Genomic DNA, 16968 nt, shown 5'->3' on the forward strand with positions numbered 1-16968 from the left:
CGTGTTTTTTAAGGAGTTTCAGGCAGTTGATATGTCCTGCTGGAGGTGGAGTAAGGTTTGGCCAATATATATTCTGCCACGCTCTCCTGAAGTTGGATAATGGATGTTAGTTTTCCATTAACTTTGTTTTCCAAAGCGGAGAACGCAAGTGTTAGCAGAAGCAGAACTGCCCGGAATCGGTGAGATTACTCTTCTCTCAGATCCGCAGAAAAGAGCGCAGAACACTTATGTGCATCCTTTGAAGATTTCCAGGGTTTCTGCTCCTCCGCTCCTTCCATTTTTATTTCTTCTCGCTGTTCAGTGTCTCTGGCTGCGGAGTCGGAGATGTGGAATAAGGAAGTTTTGGCATGGGCCAGGGCTGAGACTGGAGACTGCTCAGCTCCCCAGGAAGGATGTGTCTACCTAAACAAGAAGGGGAACGGGAAGGAAAGAAGAAATAGTACATCTGATAGCAAGGAGAAGAGGCTCTTTGAGTCAGGCAGGTATGCTTCAGAAAATGGGAATACTACCAAAATAGAAAATAAGATGATGGCATAGCGATTACGAGACTGGGAAAAGATGCCAGGAGTTAAATCCCAAAGGTCTACTCCAGACTTCCTGTGTAACTTTTAACAAGTCACTGGCTCGCTGTGCAATGCCTTCTAATCCCTAAAATAGGGATTACGTTTCCTTTTCTTGCTTAATGCTGCGTGACGGCATTAAACAATTAGGCCTCTATAAAGTTCCTTTAAAACAAATGGGCTAACTATAAACATAGTAGCTCCCGGAGAGTCTCAGTGAATATCTTTACTGATGATTTTATATGAAGTGCTCTCAAACAATTTGAATAGCTTTAAGTTGAAGAATTAAGTATGTTTTGTCATTGACGTTTACAGGAGTGAAGCTTCTCTTCTTGAAAGCCGCGGCTCTGAAAGGATGTGGGCAATCTGGGTGGAAAACCACAGAATATCAGCTTGTACCATAGTGTTATTGGTGAAACAAATAACCTGATTCTTATGCACAAAACTAGTATAGCGTTAAGTAGACAGTAAAGGCAAAAAAATGAATTATTCATATTTTTTTTTCTCAGGTTATACAAAATACGGGCACCTATTTTGGCAGAATCTTTGATTCTGGTTCGAGAAGGGTGTACCAGTTTGTGTGGGGCAGTGGGGGAAAGGCCTAATGGCCCAAAAAAAAAGGCCTAATGGCACTCGCATATGGATAGTGTGGTGATAATGGCTGTAAAATGAGAATAGAACCACAAACTGGCAGATGAAAATTGCTGGCTTAGACATGAGGCTTGCTGGGTGGGTGAGGTGATGAACTGGTAAGGACAAAGTACTCTATTTCAATTTGTCAAAGGAGGAAAAAAAGCTTCAGTAAAATCCAGATGTTCCAGGCAGTCGGAGATGGAAAGAGCGTGTTTTCCCAGGGTGGCTGTCCCCTACCGTCTGCCGGGAACGCCTGGCTCGCTGTCACAGGCTGCTACTAGCTGGTCTAGTATCTTTTGGGCTTAAGTAAGCCAAGTTTCTACACGAAGGACATGCAATCGGTCTCACTTAACAGAACTTCAACTGAGAATTTTTATGTTCAAACACAAAAGAACTGGAAGACATACAAAAATACCAAATGGTAAGGTGACGATGGAGTGTTTTGACATCAGGGCTGGTGCGGTGGAGAATTAATACTGAATTCCTTGAGTTCTGGTCCCAAGAGTAATCTCGCTGAAGCCTTTTTATAATGACCTTGGCACAAAAAGCGAGCGTGATAATTAAATTTGTTGAGGAACAAAAGTGGGAGGCTTCAATAATACGAGGGAACTAGAATATCTTAGAGAACTGATGACTTTGAAGAGTGAGAAATAGAGATGAGATGAAATGTAGCAGCAGAAAGTGCAAGGCTGTGAATTTAGGGGCGAAGAGAAATTTGCGGAGGATGCGAAGAGTTTTTTTCACTTCTTGGAAATCAGTGAGGAAAGGAAGCTGGGATTTACTAGTTGATAAAGGATAGGGATGAGCCACCATGAAGCTGTGAAAAATCATGTAGAAAAGTTGGTCCAAGAGCAATAATGATGCTGTCAAACACGAGAGAGGAATTCAAATTGGAACAGGGGTAAAAAAAGGCAGCAGGAAGATACCACAAATACAAAGCTTGTATTATGGAGAGAGAGTGGCTTACTTGTCTGTGACAATGAAGCCTGAAAGGAGATATGATTATCTTCTTGATGTATTTAGAGAGAAAATACCAGGGAAGAGGAAAGGATTAGGTAAAAGGATAATCTTGACATGAAAACAAATGGCTGTAAGCTGGGCACGAAAATGGGATCGAATAGACAGGAAAGCTAGAAACGCTTTTCTAGCATTGGAGCGGTAAGACAGGAGGGACTGAAAAAAGGGAAGTCTAAACACTAACAGCATCAGAGTCTGGTTTTAAAATGCGAACTTCAAGGTGGAATCTATGAAGTCATCTAGCCCAGCCTCCTGCTCCAAGCGGGCTGGCTTCGAAGTTAGATTTTTGGCTTTGTCCACGGCTTCTTGCTCTAGAGAGGCCGGATCTGTTGACCTAAGCATTCCTTTACGGATTTGCGTGTCTACCTAGTATGACACTGTGAGATCTAGACAGTTAAAAAAATATATAAATTAGTGATATCACAGCTATTGTTGTCATGCTTTGGCTAAGTCCTGAATTCCTCCTGGGGTGAGGGTTTTAGATTCCTGCACTTGCCCACCCTTTTGAGACATTTCCCACTCCAATCCAGTTTTCTTCTTTGTGTGGCTTATCCAGTTGATATAACCTCTTTGACATTGCTGCTGTGTTGCTTGCGAGCAAAACCACTTAAAAAACAATACACTTGCTGCGAGACGTTTGCCAGATTGAAAAGCAGCTGCTAAAGCCATCTGCTCGAGGTGGCTTTCCCAGCAGCAGGGTGGCCGGTGCCGAGCCAGGGAAGAAGGGCCGTACTTCTTTTTAAAAATACAAAAACCCCTCCGTTGTCCCCCTTGCAAAAAAACAAAAAAAAAAAAAACAAACAAAAAAAAAAACCCCACACTGTAAAAAAAATATCATCCTGCAGGTGGAATGGAAGCAGGAGCTGGGAAGGAGCAGCTGAAGCCTGGATGTCACTTCAAAAGGTACGATTTGATTTAAACACAGTTTATGAACTTTGAGTATGATTTCAGGGTTACATTGGGCAATCACAGCAGTCCTCCTTTGCCCTAAAAACTATGAAAATGTATTGCGTGGCATCTTTGGTTTGTTTTGGGGCTTTTCCCCCTCAAAGTTGTTTGTATTTAGCGTCACTGGTGAGCTTTTTAGCGAGAATGTGTTCTGCTTATGGTCTGCGTGTCCCAGTTGGCTTGACAAACCGAAATGCTAAAGCTGAAAAAAAACTGTCATCGAATGCCTTATGTCAAGTGAGTGAATGCAGCAGGTCAGCAGTTCCACTTCTAACAAAAATGCTTTCTCATTAAGATAAACTCCTAAATGAAAGGGGAGGAGATGCTGAACTCTAGCCTAGAATTCACTCCTGCAGGATGGATCCAGAACGTGACTTTCACATTGGGTAACTGGAAGAGCTCTAGAAGTGATTACCGCGCTTAGAAACAGCGTGGCTGCGGAGAAAAGGGAATAGTGGTTTTGAAGGCTTAAAAAGCAGAAGAGGTGTTTATTCTTTGACTTTGACATTTGTTACTTATTGCAGTCTGTGGGGGACGTGTGATGGCCTGGGGCCAGTCAAGGTGGGGTGGTTAAGAGGATTTTTTTATTAGAACAGCGTCTGGAAGATAACATCTCTTGCGGCAACTGGCCTGGGTGCTGCGCTGGGAAACTCACTCACACTTTTCTTTTGAAACAAAAAGAATCCTGCGTTCAGTGTCTTTTGGGCTTTTTAACTTTTGAACTGGTTTTGGTTGGGTTTGTGTCCCCCTCCGCCCCCCTTTTTAAAAAGGTGCTTTTCAAGCAAGAATTAAAGTCAGTGCTGAGCTCTGCTTGTGAGAAGAGCAAGCCAGCAGCGTCAGTGTGCCTGGGACGTGTTCCCTCCTCCAGGACACTTTGATGCCCACCCGAAATAGTGGCGAAGGGCTGACCTGGATGTGGAGGGCGGTGGGATGCGGATGGGGTGACGCTGGCTGCCCGCAGTGGAGGACGGGCTTCGTTCCGGGCCGGGCGGGCTCTAGGACCAAGCGGCACACCCCGGCTCCAGAACCCGGCGGAGGGGGCGGGGCCTCAGGGCCGCCCGTCACCCTGATTGGCAGCGCGCTGAAGGCGGTGTCTGAACTGCTCCCGCCCAGTGTCGGGGAGGGGGCGGGGCTAACCCGCCAGCGGAACGGGCCTCCGTGATTGGCGGCGGGTGGGGCGGGCGGCGCGTCTCTTCGCACGTCGATTGGCCAGCGACGCCGTCGGGTGGGTGGCTCGGGGGCGCGGATTGGTGGGCGGCGGCGGGTCGGCCCCTGTGATTGGCAGGCGGCGGCGGCGGCGCGGCGGCCGCCGAGCGGTTTGTTTTGCTCGCGGCCCCGGGCGCCCTGAGGCGGCGGCGGCGGCGGGGAGCGACCGGGACCGCCCGTGCCCCCTCCCACCCCCGCCGCCGCGGCGGCACCCGGAGCGCGGCCGCCGGAAGGAGGCGGCGGCGCGGGGCCTGGGAATGTGGCGGCGGCTGTGAGCCCTCCCCCTCGGCCCGGCCGCCATGGAGCCGCGGCGGTGACAGCCCCGTCCCTCAGCGCGCCGCCGGGCGCGGGCCCGACGCCCGCCGAGATGGGTGAGAGCGGCGGCGGGGGTGAACGGGCCTCGGCGGGGCCCTCAGGGGCCTGCGGCGGAGGGGGCGGGCCGCGGCCGGGCCTCTCGGGGCTGGAGAGGGGGAACGGGACCCCCCTCGGTGCGCGGCCTCCGGGGGACGGGGCCGGACGTGGCCGGCGGCAGCTCCGTTCCCCCGGGGTGGGTCCATCGGTCGGTAGCGGGGCCACCGTCAGCGCGGAAACCGGTGTATTTTCGAGGGTTTTCTTTTAAATCTTTCAGTAAACGTGCAGGGCTGGAAGGCGCGGGGAGCCCCGGCTGCGCCCCGAGCACGGACGGCCCCACCGCGGGTTTTTACTAAAATTGGCCAGAAGAGAGTGACTGAGGATCGGTCGGTCAGGCCTAGGGGGTGAGGGAGGGTTTGCTGCCTGTTAAAAAAAAAAAAAAAAAAAAAAAAAAAAAAAATCAGGTTGCTTGTTTTTGAGCCGGGAATGTACGTGCTTAAACTTAATTGGAAATTTTTTCCTATGGTATTAATTGTAGCTTGGGAGTCTATCAAAATAGCGTTTTCTCTATGAAGCTTCCATTGAGTTCCAATTTGCTGTACTTAACCCAGACAATAACATGTAAAAACAAGCCAAGGAGTTAGAGAAACTCTTTTTCAAGAGTAAAATGGTGCTATCAGAAGTTGCCATGACTGAATTTGAATGATTAATTCTTTTGGACTGTATGTCTTGTATAAAGAACTGCATATGGAGGGTTTGTTTTGTGTTACTTCATTCCCTTTTCAGTTTAAAGAGGGGTCTCATGTACTAGAACTAAAAATTTAATTGCTCTAAACCAGAACTTACCCATATTTGCATACTGGCAAGAGAGTTACTATTGCTGTCGTTAAGTGCTGAGTTGCATGGTTTGTGGGCTACCACTTTTGTATTTCTTCCCTCCAACTAAGTTTAGTTTTCTGAGACTGTCCTTTGTTATTTAGTCCATGTGCATAATTAGTTCTTGTATTTACATTGTAAATTCATGAAGCATTGCAATTGTTGCTCAAAGCAAAAGTAAAACAACTTCATTTCCTTTGTACTTCACTTTGATTTCATAAATACAACAAATACATGCAGGTCCATCAGTAGACTTCTCTTTTACAGAGAGTATAGTATTACTCGATCCCTGTCTTCTCTAAAGGAACCGGCCAGATGGTATATAAGCTTAAAATAGTTGAGAAGGAAGAAGTTGGATTTCCATGAAAGTGTTTTCTGAGGGCAACTGGACGCGTGTTTGTAAACACAGGAGTGCAGAATGAAAAATAATTACAATTTCATGGATCACTCCACCGTAGCATTGCATGCTTGCGTTGTATCATGGGTACAGCTGCAAGCGGATCGCTCATGATAGGAAAGATCTAAATTCGTTAGACCATTGGGATCAAATAGTCTAAATAATAATGGATAACAGGCTATATCGCACTCTGCTTTTCATAAACTAGTCTGAAAGGTACATGGGGTGGTTGACAGTAAGAGCTTGGCATCGCAGTTTGTCATTACTCCTTTGGTGTGGCTGAAGCTCACTGAGGGTCATTCTCTGGCCCTTACAGAAGGGGCTGTCACTGAGGTTTATTTCCCTACAGAGAGCTCCTCTCCAGCCTTTAAAATATGGATACCTGCTTCTAATACTGAGAAATATTCATATATCCAGGAAACAGAGGAGACCGATGTTGGGGCTGGCTGGTGTGTGGCAGGCCCGGGCGAAGGGCTCGCTGCCGGCCCAGCTGCAGTTGAGTCTTTCCCTCGATCTGCTCTTTTTTCCTGCCTGTGTCACTTCCTTCCCCTGGCTCGCACGCGCACCCAGAGCCGGGCTTCAGCCGTGGTGACAACCCCGGAGCGGGGCTCAGCTGGCAGGTTTGGACCAGCTGAAATCCCAAACTTTGGGGTTTTTAATTTGTGCGAGAGAAGAGGTGCCCCAAATATGCACCACATGGGTCAGGTTCATAGAGAAACTCTGATTTCTCTTCTGAGTCTACAGACCAGGTCATTTGCTATTTCCTAAAAATTGGGCAGACCAGCATTTTGTTACCACTAAGACTGTCCACAGTGAAGGACTCAAAATTAAACTTTTTCAAAAAACTTTTTTCAGAGCTTTAACATAGACTCAGTTTGTCTTCTGAACTTGTGAAATTCGCTCATTGCTCCTGGATCTGCAGATCACTTGCAGAAGTGATCAACTTTGCTATTGTGGTTGTAGGTAACAAACACACGCTTACTTGTTCACTTCTTTCTTTTTTTTTTTTTTCTTTTAAAACAAATGTGGCATCATGTCTTCTATTATCATGCTATATAAAATAGCATCCTGGTTTATAGGGGTTTACAGACTTCCTGTTTTTACCAATGTGCAGATGCTTTTACTGTGTTTGAACTTCGTGATTTTTTTTCAAAACTGTTTCCATTCCTGCCACAGCAAATACACTGGCTTGCTCAGACCTGTGTAATAAACCACCTATTAGTTGAAATAAATGCTTTATGCAGAGGAATAGCTTTTTCTGTGAGTAGCAGTTCCCTTTTATCGATGTTATAAAAATCCTTGAGTGTAGTTTTTAAAACATGAAAAGCATTTCCTGGACAACATCTTTCCCGCACAAAGCAGAACTGTGTTTCCCAGACCTACTGGAGACCTAGCAAAACAGGGTCTCTCAGTGCGCTTCAAACATTGCCTACTTCTCATTTGTAATAACTTTTGCATTGTGTGATTAATGCGATGCTGCTGCACATGCTTCTTTAAAGTCAATCTATGGAAATCCTCTATTTTGATGGAAATAAAGAAGTATTCATGCTTCTCAACATTAAATCTATCGCAGTGCTGTCCTAAACGGAAACATTTTTTCCATACATAAGTTCAGATAAATTTTTGGCATTAATTTTATGTTTTAAAATGATAAATTCTCCTTCGTTTCTTACCTCACCAACATAAGGATGAATTACACAGGGAATGTTTTGGTACTAGGGAGCCAGCAGCTTAGTGTCAGACTACTAAAAAATTTATAATCACGTAAGCTTCAAATTCACCTGAAGTTGTTCTGTCAGCCTTTGATAGCACATTAGGAATTCCTTTTTGCATGGTTGTAAGTAAGATTTCAGCATTAGCACTTGTCTGCGGAGGAAACTGAGTTTACAGTGAGCGAGATACAGACCCGGCAGTGGACTAGCTGGGCTTTAGATGCCAGATGCTGCCCTTAAGAGTTTAATGTCTTAGCTTCTTGTAAATTCACGAGTTGCCTTAGCTAATAAACAAATTCACTATGTAGATGAGCTACAGTCTTTATTAAGAGATGGATAGATCGGTTAGACGCGTGTCCTCTTTGCCCACTTCCTCACACAAATGTGGCGCTACGAGCTGACTTTATACACTATATCCCTGGGTTTTGGGATCAAACACCTGTAGCCCACGATTGCATCGTAACCATTGGTCCTTATTTTCAAGTGATGTGCCGTACTGTTTAGATGCGAATTCTTATTCGTAGACGTATTCTTTGACTGACTTGATTTCTTGTCATGAGTGCTTAGTTATAAACTGCTTTCATAGCTGTTTTCCTTCTTGCCCAAAGGAACTCTGCCAAGACAAGCTCTTCTTCATCCTCCTGGTATCTGGCCAAACCCAAACTGTGCTGTAGTGGAAAACTTGTATCCCAGCTCTTCACGGCATGTTTTGGGTGGTAGGCACTCCAGGGATATGCCAGTCCGTAACTTGGAATATTTTGTTGTGCAGAGTTCTAGTCTCTGTCTGCCAGGTAACTCATAGGCTATGCTTAATATCAAACAAGATGAAAGCATGAGAGTAAATTGGAGACGCTCCAGTAAGGTAAAAGGTTAAACATTCAAATGTAAAGTTGGAAACAATTTAAAAAAAAAAAAAAAAAAAGGTAAAAAAGTAAAGTTGTGCTCTTAGTTACCTGGAGCTCTCACTTCGTTCACAACTGGTTTTTCACATTTTCACCCACAAGGGGTTACTTAGTGCTGAGATAGAGCCTAGCAATTATTTCCTTTGGCTGATGTGCTTTTCAAAAAGCAACCTCTTGCTTTGGTTGTGTTACTTATACCCCTCGCTTCTTTTGCATGCAGTTGGAATTTCAAGGAGTGCTCTCCCTTCTCCACGACCACAATGTAGGTATTGTCTCATTTGGCTTGTCTTGGACAGCAGAGATCTGGTGGGTTTTGATTTTGGCTTTTTTCAAGTAACTCTATTTTCACTGCTCTGTTCTCCTTTTTTAAAGAGTTTTACTCTAATTAACACCTTCTGCAAATGCGTTGGGAGATTTCTTTCCTTTCCCCTCTATAGCCTGGTTGAAGAATCATCCCCTTGATGTTTCTGGTTTTCTGGTAGTACATACTGGAGTCCGTGGTGGAAGTCCCTCTGCTCTCGTGCTTGGTATTCTCAAAAAGCTACAGCAGACCTTCTGGGTCCTTCTGGGCAGAAACTATTTTTTGTACCAAAGGTAACGTTAGTGTGACTTTTGTCCTGACTGGGACTTTTTAAAATGTTGCCCCCTTACAAATAGGTGTACTCCCCCCCTCCTTTTTTTTTTTTTTTTTTTTTTGCTTCTAAATTTTGGTAGCATTCACTCCCTGCAGGCTGTAGGAGCTGTACATGTCCCACATCTGTCATCTTTAAGCATTACAAAAATTTTGTTTGTTATTCAGACATTGATTAATTATGAACCCAGACTTCTGCATAAAACATAAGCTTCATTGAGAGACACTCATGAACAAATGCCTAACATGAAATTGAAGAAACAAATAGTCCCAATGAGTCCCCTGTACAGAGGAATACAGATGTGAAACAGTCCGTCATTATGCACAGCAGCTGTTCCTGGGACAACACTTCCAAATGTAAGCCGTTACCCATCCAAACCAGTGCCATGGAGCAAGAACCAGTGTGTAGCCATGCTGGATTTTTAAAATCAAGTTTCAGTTATTTACAAATCAGCTTCAAAAATTCTGATTCTATTCAAAATTCTATTCAGGCACATCAAAGTGACGTGTTTAAGGACTTTGGGAAGACAGGAGGACTGTAGCAACACTGCACACCTGATACACGGTCACACGAGTAGGGATGTGATAACCTCATTTATGCATTTTCTGGTTTGCATCACTTTCAAAAGTTCTAGTTGTCAAAAAAAAAAAAAAGCTTTCTATCCAAAACTGTTAGTCAAGTCCAGCCAGACTCTTTAGAAAGGGCAGGTGGTTCTTCTGGGCATGTTCAGAGCTGATCTAATCACTGCTTCAAATTTCACTTGTGCCTCAGTATCAGGAAGGATTTAACTGGATCTATTATTTGCTGAGGAAACAACACTTTATCCCTAAAAACTCGGATATTGGAGTCTTGCTATGTGAAACAGCAGCCCCGCAATCCATAGGTGTGAGTGTGCCAGTAGCAGATCGTCTGCGCGGCAGCGTCTGACGCTGCTTTGTTGGTTGGTGGCAGTTGATGGCACAGCACCCAGGAGTGAAGCAGCTATTGCAGTCCCCTTTTGAACCAAACTTCACCTGTCAGCTTTTTTCCCTCTTGCAGTATCGAGGAATTCAGGATTGTTACGCTTGTTTTCAGTAGCTCTTGGACCTTACTTTATGCTAGTATCCATCACAGCCCAGCTCCTATGCATTTCTCTCCTTTTGTGTCTTTTTTTTTCTCTAGACTTCATACAAAGTTTTGCTGAATACCACTTCTGTCCTCAAAACTAACAAGCAATGGAAGAACACTTTAAATTTGTTACATCAGGCATCTTAGCCTCAGAAAGTAATTTTCAACCAGTAGTATGTATAAGAATTATTCCAATGTGTGTTTTTTTGTTTTCCTGCGTTTGCAAGAAGCCTTGAGTTGAACCTGCTGCATTATACTCTGCCAGGAGACAGTTCTTAATGCTGTGAGATTTGAATCTGTTCAGTAGATCTTGAAGTCTCATTAAATGGTTTGAACTTTGTTCCATCAGTTTGTTTTGGGGGAAGAGAGGAATGTGTTGGGGAAATCAGTGCAAGCGGATTTGAATTCAGAGAGATTCTAAGATGACTCTTTGTCCAGATTTTCATTTTTCTTTCTACTGGCCGTGGTTTGTTCCACTAGCAAGCAAGAATTCTAAGTTAACAGGATATAAAATTGGAAAGAACAGATTCTTACCGGGTTTTCCTTGGCAGAAGCACGTCAATTTGTCCTTCCTAAATGACCTATGATGATCTAGCAAATCTGTCCAACTTGTATTGTTTGTTGTGAAGCAATTTGAACCGAACCAGGGGCCAGGGATATTTATTCTGAACTTTACTATGGCCACATCCTTTTGGAACATTGGACAAGTGACTTAAAATGTATCCGTCTGTTTACTACTTCATGATATAAGATTAACTTTGGGCTTTTTATGACTAAATGAAATTACAGTGTATTTGCAAAGATCCTAAGGAGGATTGTCTTTCTGTGAGCCAGCAGAAAACAAGCGCGGACGTGTTACGGCTGGTATCCACCCAGGTGACTTACTACTAAAATTCTTGTGCATCACAGATGAACAAGAGGCCTTGAAATCCATCATGAAGGACCTGGTAGCCCTCCAGATGGGCCGACGTCACAGACTGCCTGGATATGATACCATGAAGAATAAAGACACTGCTCACTCGAACAAACAGGTAACAGGCCATTTAATGAGTACTTGAAATGGTTACCTGGAGGCAGAAGGGACAGAGGAGGTGACAGCGGGTCTGCTGCCTGCGTTCTGCCTTGTGCTTCTGACTGCTGAAGCACCCCAGTGGATTAGATCCCTATTCTTACTTGTTAATTATTTTATTTACATAACCTTTATGGTCTAGGGAGGGCACAGTTTTGATAATTCGCAACGTCTTAGTATTCTGCCTTCTTCCCACACGCGTTTTTGTTGGGATTTGATCTCTGTAGATTAGCTAAAAAGTTTACCAAGTAGTTTTCTGGTTTCACGGTCATATTGCCATTTTTTTAAATTACTTTATTATTTTTAAAGAAAAAACACAATGCCAGCAGTCCACCCCTCTTGGGCAGCCCTGCAATAACAAACCAGTGTGCCTCTGCAGTGGAAGAAAAAAAAATTCCGGTAAGAAAACTGATTTCCCATTCAATATTAGCAATTATAAATTAGGAGCATGTTTTTAAGTTGTGTGCAGTGACCTTTACAGAATTTAAGCAGATGTGGGAGGCCAGGAAAGCCTTTCTTTGCTGACTGTGTCATGATGTAGCAGTATGATGCGCTTTTCATTGTAGTGGAAGTAAAACTTAAATTCGAAAGGAAACAGGGAACTGAGCAGCATAACGATGAACAGGAAACAAGTATTTCCATTTCTGGTGCAAAAGGCGGCCACTGCAGTTTAAAGCTGCGTAAAGCAGCGTGTTGGATAATGAACTAATGCTGGTCTCATCTTCACGTGGTTCAGACTGCATGTGAATGCAGAATGGAGAACCCGATAAAAGGTAGTCAAACTGAAGTTGATCCAAGAACAGCGAAGGGGATTGTCTGAAAGGCCTGGCTTTAGTGAAACTGTAATGACCTTGCTTTGGTGAAAAAGGGAACAGCTATTTACAGGTGTCTAACGGGGAGGGTTGCCTGGAGTTACCCAGTCATCTGTCTCGTGAAGAGGGGAACAAAACTAACCCTTATTTGGGTATGGGGGTATGAAGTCCATTTTTCCAAAAGAAATACTTTTCCCGAGGTATTAAGTGTCAGGGCCAATACGTGAAAGTCTCTCTAGGTTCTTCTGACATCGCTAGAGATTTTGTAGAGAAGACTATTACGTTGACTTTCTGGCAGAAAGGACGGACAGAATAATATTGCTCTGTCATTTGAATGAAATACTTCAATGCCAAAGCAGCAATTTCAGTGAAGAATTGTTTGTTCATTACTGTCTTAAAAACTTAAATCAAGTTACTGGCAGCTAGACTAACATTAACAGGAGAAGTTACCTATATCAGTAAAATAACTCTTTCCGGTTATATTCCTATTACAGGCTTAAGCTTTTTAGAGTGGGCTTTAAAGTTCATGTCTGTCTCTTCCTTATGCTTTGTCTGCTCATAATCTACTTGTTCAGCTGGGATCTGGGATTTCCTCGAATGTGCTGGACAAATCTGTAGATGGAGTAGTACAAAATCCTTTCCAAATCACTTTGAAACGTAAATTCAGAGATGTCTTAAACTAAAATCTGTAATCATTATTTATGACACTGCATCACAGAACTGGAACACTGAAGTACTAAACTTGGATTTGCTTTCTTACTCGTCTCTTAGGACAGTTTATATGAGTTGCTTTAAAAAGTGGTTTATATAGGTGATAGGTTCACTGCTTTCAAAGGAAACAACAGTAGATGTTTAACTCCTCTAGCTTCTCTCTGAATTGTAAACACTAAGATCACTTTGAATATCTTTTCTTGGATCTTTGAAAAATAGATGTGAATGGCCAAAGTCTGATCCTTTTGGAAAAGTCACAGGAGATAGATGCCAGATTCCACTCCACCTTTCCCCGTGTCACAAATTACACATTTGAAAGCGTGCAGTGCTGTTGAGAAGGATCTTTTAGTTTGCTCGGGTACCAGCAAGTTGAAGAAAGGTTTCCAAAGAACTCTGAAGATCTTTTAGTGTTGTCTAATTTTAACTAGTGAGAGCTTTGTCACTTAGCTGTTTCGTGACCTAAAACACATCTTGAGGTCAGAAATCTAATCTGAAAAATTAGCTTGGTTGAATTTAATCCAAACAGTCCAGTTTAGTTCCCTTAGATTGGACTACATGGAATAGTATAGCATTAAAAAAAAAAGATCTAGAGCCTTACTTCCCTGAAAATCCTAATATAAAGGGATCATTCCTCCATCCATTTTGTCTAAGCAACAGCTGTTTCAACAGTAGTTGGCTGGTGGACATCTTTTATAGTTGATTATTCCTATGCTGTTTGTTGCATTTTTCTTTTACTGTTCAATTAAAATGTGTTCTTTAGAGTTTTCTTCATTTTGGTGTCATTCTAGGGTGTGTTCTTTCTCTTCCCACATCGGAGAAAACATCTTTGGTAGTTATGTGTGAATTACTCACCTGCAGGGGATTGTCGCTCTGATTGGGAAGCTCGTTTGTCATGATCAATTCTGTACCTACAGTATCGCTGCAGGAATACTGGGAATACTGTGTACTCGCAGTGATTGCACGGGTCCCTTTGAACTGCATTCTTGACCACTAGGCCTGCCAGATACTTCCTCTAGCTAAAGAGCATTTCCTGGCCACATTTTTTTGAAGTTCCTAGATGTATGATTGCCTATTGTCTCAGGCTTTCACAGATGGCTTAATCTATTCCAATCACATAAATTGTGCAGCAGAAATTATGGAGTCTTATCAGAGCAGATTTTTCCCTTTTATTTTTATCTTTGTGACCTAAATTGGGATTTGAACTTTGATCTCCAGAGTTGAAAGTTCAGCGTGTTGACTCTTCCGTGCCACGCAACATCTCCTGAGTTTACAGTGGAACACACAGGTTGCGCGGTCAGTGCTTTTAACCATCTGCCAGATATGGATGGTGACCCCTTTGCACTTATAAAGATGACACATCGTTAACTTGTTTGCAGCTTCATAGTTTGAGTTTCAGGGGCTGCGTTTTTGCAAAAACAGAGATTTAGTCTGTGCCTTAAAAATAAAGAATGTAGCACATTCTCTGCCTGTCTCATTTTTGCCATAGAATATGTTTACTTTGAGAATGCACAAAGAAAATTAGCTTCAGTTCAGATGAATATTCAGCTGGACTCAACTTCAGATTTTTGCCAAGCAGTGTTAAAGATGGACTGATTTTTCCTTAAAGTATATTTCAGTGTCCTCTGTTTAAGTGACAGTTAATAAAAATTACAACTAGTTTTTACCCCTATCCTTCTCTTTCTCCTTTAGCAACTTCTTCATTCCTCATGGTGCTGGGTTCCCATATCAGCCACTTTCTGTCCCCAGTCTGCTTCAGCTTCCATGGAGAAAGCTGTGGGACCTAGGTTCTGGCAATCACAAATCGACCTGCTTTGTGTTTGGGCCTTAAAATCATTATTATGATCCGCTTGTGTGCTTTTACCTATGCCAGAATTTCGTTGTGAACTAACCTGTTGTTCTTTCTTCTGCAGAATGATGTAAGGATAAAGTTTGAACATAACGGGGAAAGGCGGTAAGTCTGTCTTCGCTACTTCGGTTCTTTGCTTAGCAGAATAATTTAGTCATTAGCAATCCAGGTTAAATGTTTTGTTGGCTTCACTTTCCTTCCTCCTGAATGAAAAACACACAGTAAAGGCAAACAGGTCATACACAACTTGGTTATTTTTAAAAATCAGTGTGTCATAGAACACTTTGCTTTGATTTGTTTTCATAGTATCTATTTGTAAGTGAGTTGCGGTAATATTAAAAAGCTGTCCAGCCTGAAATAAATTCAACCTGATAGGCTTATTTCAGATGTGTTCCCTGTTTGTTTCATTTAACTAAAACCAAATGAAACTGATCAAATCGGTGTCATTCTTTTCTAGTTTCTCACTTCCTGATGACCTGTCACTATCCCTGTCCTGCTGTGACTGGGCAACAGATACAGCCAGGGAAGACTTTTTCATTGGTCTAAAAGTTTCCTTGTTATTTCCTCTGATACTTAGTTTTGAGACACTTTCTTTTACAAAAACCAGAATTGACTTGATTAGCATTTTCCATGTTTGCAGTGTTGTTTCCAATGAATAAAATTACCTGGACATTTCAAAGTAGGTCTCAAAAAGCTCCTTACCTGCCATCTCATTGAGAGGAACTCCTGATGTGGCTGTTGAGGGGCTGTGTAAACGTACAGAAAGGCTCCAAACTTGTTTGCAGCCGCTTTGAGGCTGCTCGCGAGCTCTCGCTGAGGGGAAAAAGGGATCTTGATGCGGGTTCTGGTTTCCTTTTTCCGAAGAAATTAATTGAATTGTAAGCATGAATTTATATGCTGCTCTTCAGAGACATCCTATGGGAATGCTTTCGTTTCTCCCATCCCAGACAGTACTTTCAACATGAAGTAGTTCATGGTTTCATGATAAAATGCAAGTTTACTGTTGATAGTGCAACAGTGCAAGTTGTATGTAGTGATCCTAATTGTTAGCAGCAGAGGTTACTGGCTGAGCTGCTTAAGCTCCTCCTCAAGTATCCTCCTCTTTAAAATAAAGGGATTTTTATTAAAACAGAAAAGTGGAGTCATTCTTCGTTGATAAAGCAGGCGGCAGAGGATAATTTGTAAAGTCTTCCTCAAAAATTGAACTGTTTCATTCACCAAAGCACTACGTGGTGAATTCTGTCACTAAAAAAACCTGACTTTTGGGCCTCGAGGAGAAAATACAAAAGTAATTGTAGCTGGGATCTGATGCTGCCTTTATCAGCCAGATCTTCTCAGCATTCTGCTGTGTCACAGGCATTGTGTGGACTACAACAGACCCACTGTGTGACATGTCACGATTTCTTGTGATACTGTGTTAGGACAAGGTAACTTGGAAGCAAAATCTTGTCACCACAGTCCTATCATCTTGCACGTCTTCTGCTCAAGGGCATTTAAGATGGCACAGAGCTCAGGGGAGAAGAAAGGTGGTTTTTTTTCTGCAGTAACATTAAAATGAAAAGGTTGATTGTGTGTTAGTCTAATTATGCAGTTACGCTCGCCTGAATTCCCCATTCCCAAAGTGGTATGCAGTTACAGACAGCAAGCTTGCACCGAGAATGTAAGTGTGTGTGCTTGGTTTCAGAGGAGCTGCCAGATCTAACCACAAATATTTAAGGTGGTCAGGCAGGAATGGGCTCCTTAAACCCTGCAGTCCATGATTTTGTGTTAGAAGAGTGCACGGAGTTTTTAAACTAATAGAATTTGTGGCACCTGAGAACAGCTCTGCTTTTTAATGCATTGAGTGTAGAATGGAAGCCTTTATAAGGGACTTCGGTTCAACTGAGAGCTAAATTACGTTTGTACGGTGCCAGAGTACTATAATTTCATGGATGGGTTTCTTAGGAATATGTAGAAAATGTTATTGTGGGCTGCTTTTTAACAATTATATCTAAATAGCTGAATGTTGAAGGTCTGGTAGCAAGATGAACCCTTCCTGGGAAGGGGCTAAGGAAGCCAGCTAACACTAGAGCTATTTAAAACAAAAGCTGCATATCGTGAAAGGATACTGAGTGCTGGCAAAGCAGCTGGATGGAGGTTTTGGAAGCTAACCCTTCTGTCTAAAGCATGGATTCAGCACGAGCTTGTGT

The 16968-nt window shown here is 43.0% G+C and overlaps 1 protein-coding gene across 4 annotated transcripts in view; it reads left to right on the forward strand.

The window, feature by feature from the left end:
* Positions 1-4474: 4474 nt before the first annotated feature.
* The window catches only part of MAP3K3 (mitogen-activated protein kinase kinase kinase 3), a 45541-nt gene continuing 33047 nt past the window's right edge, over positions 4475-16968 (forward strand). For 3 of the 4 annotated variants that reach the window (XR_008469848.1, XR_008469847.1, XM_054224224.1), the window contains exons 1-4: positions 4475-4735; positions 11251-11372; positions 11720-11809; positions 14844-14884. Coding sequence is in view for 2 of the 4 variants with exons in the window: in XM_054224224.1 (XP_054080199.1) it covers positions 4732-4735; positions 11251-11372; positions 11720-11809; positions 14844-14884 (257 nt within the window). In the remaining 2 variants the exon portion in view is untranslated. The remainder of the gene's footprint in view (positions 4736-11250; positions 11373-11719; positions 11810-14843; positions 14885-16968) is intronic. The other variant, XM_054224225.1, reaches the window with a different exon arrangement.

This window comes from Rissa tridactyla, chromosome 19 (genome assembly GCF_028500815.1).
Source record: "Rissa tridactyla isolate bRisTri1 chromosome 19, bRisTri1.patW.cur.20221130, whole genome shotgun sequence".
NCBI lineage: Eukaryota > Metazoa > Chordata > Aves > Charadriiformes > Laridae > Rissa > Rissa tridactyla.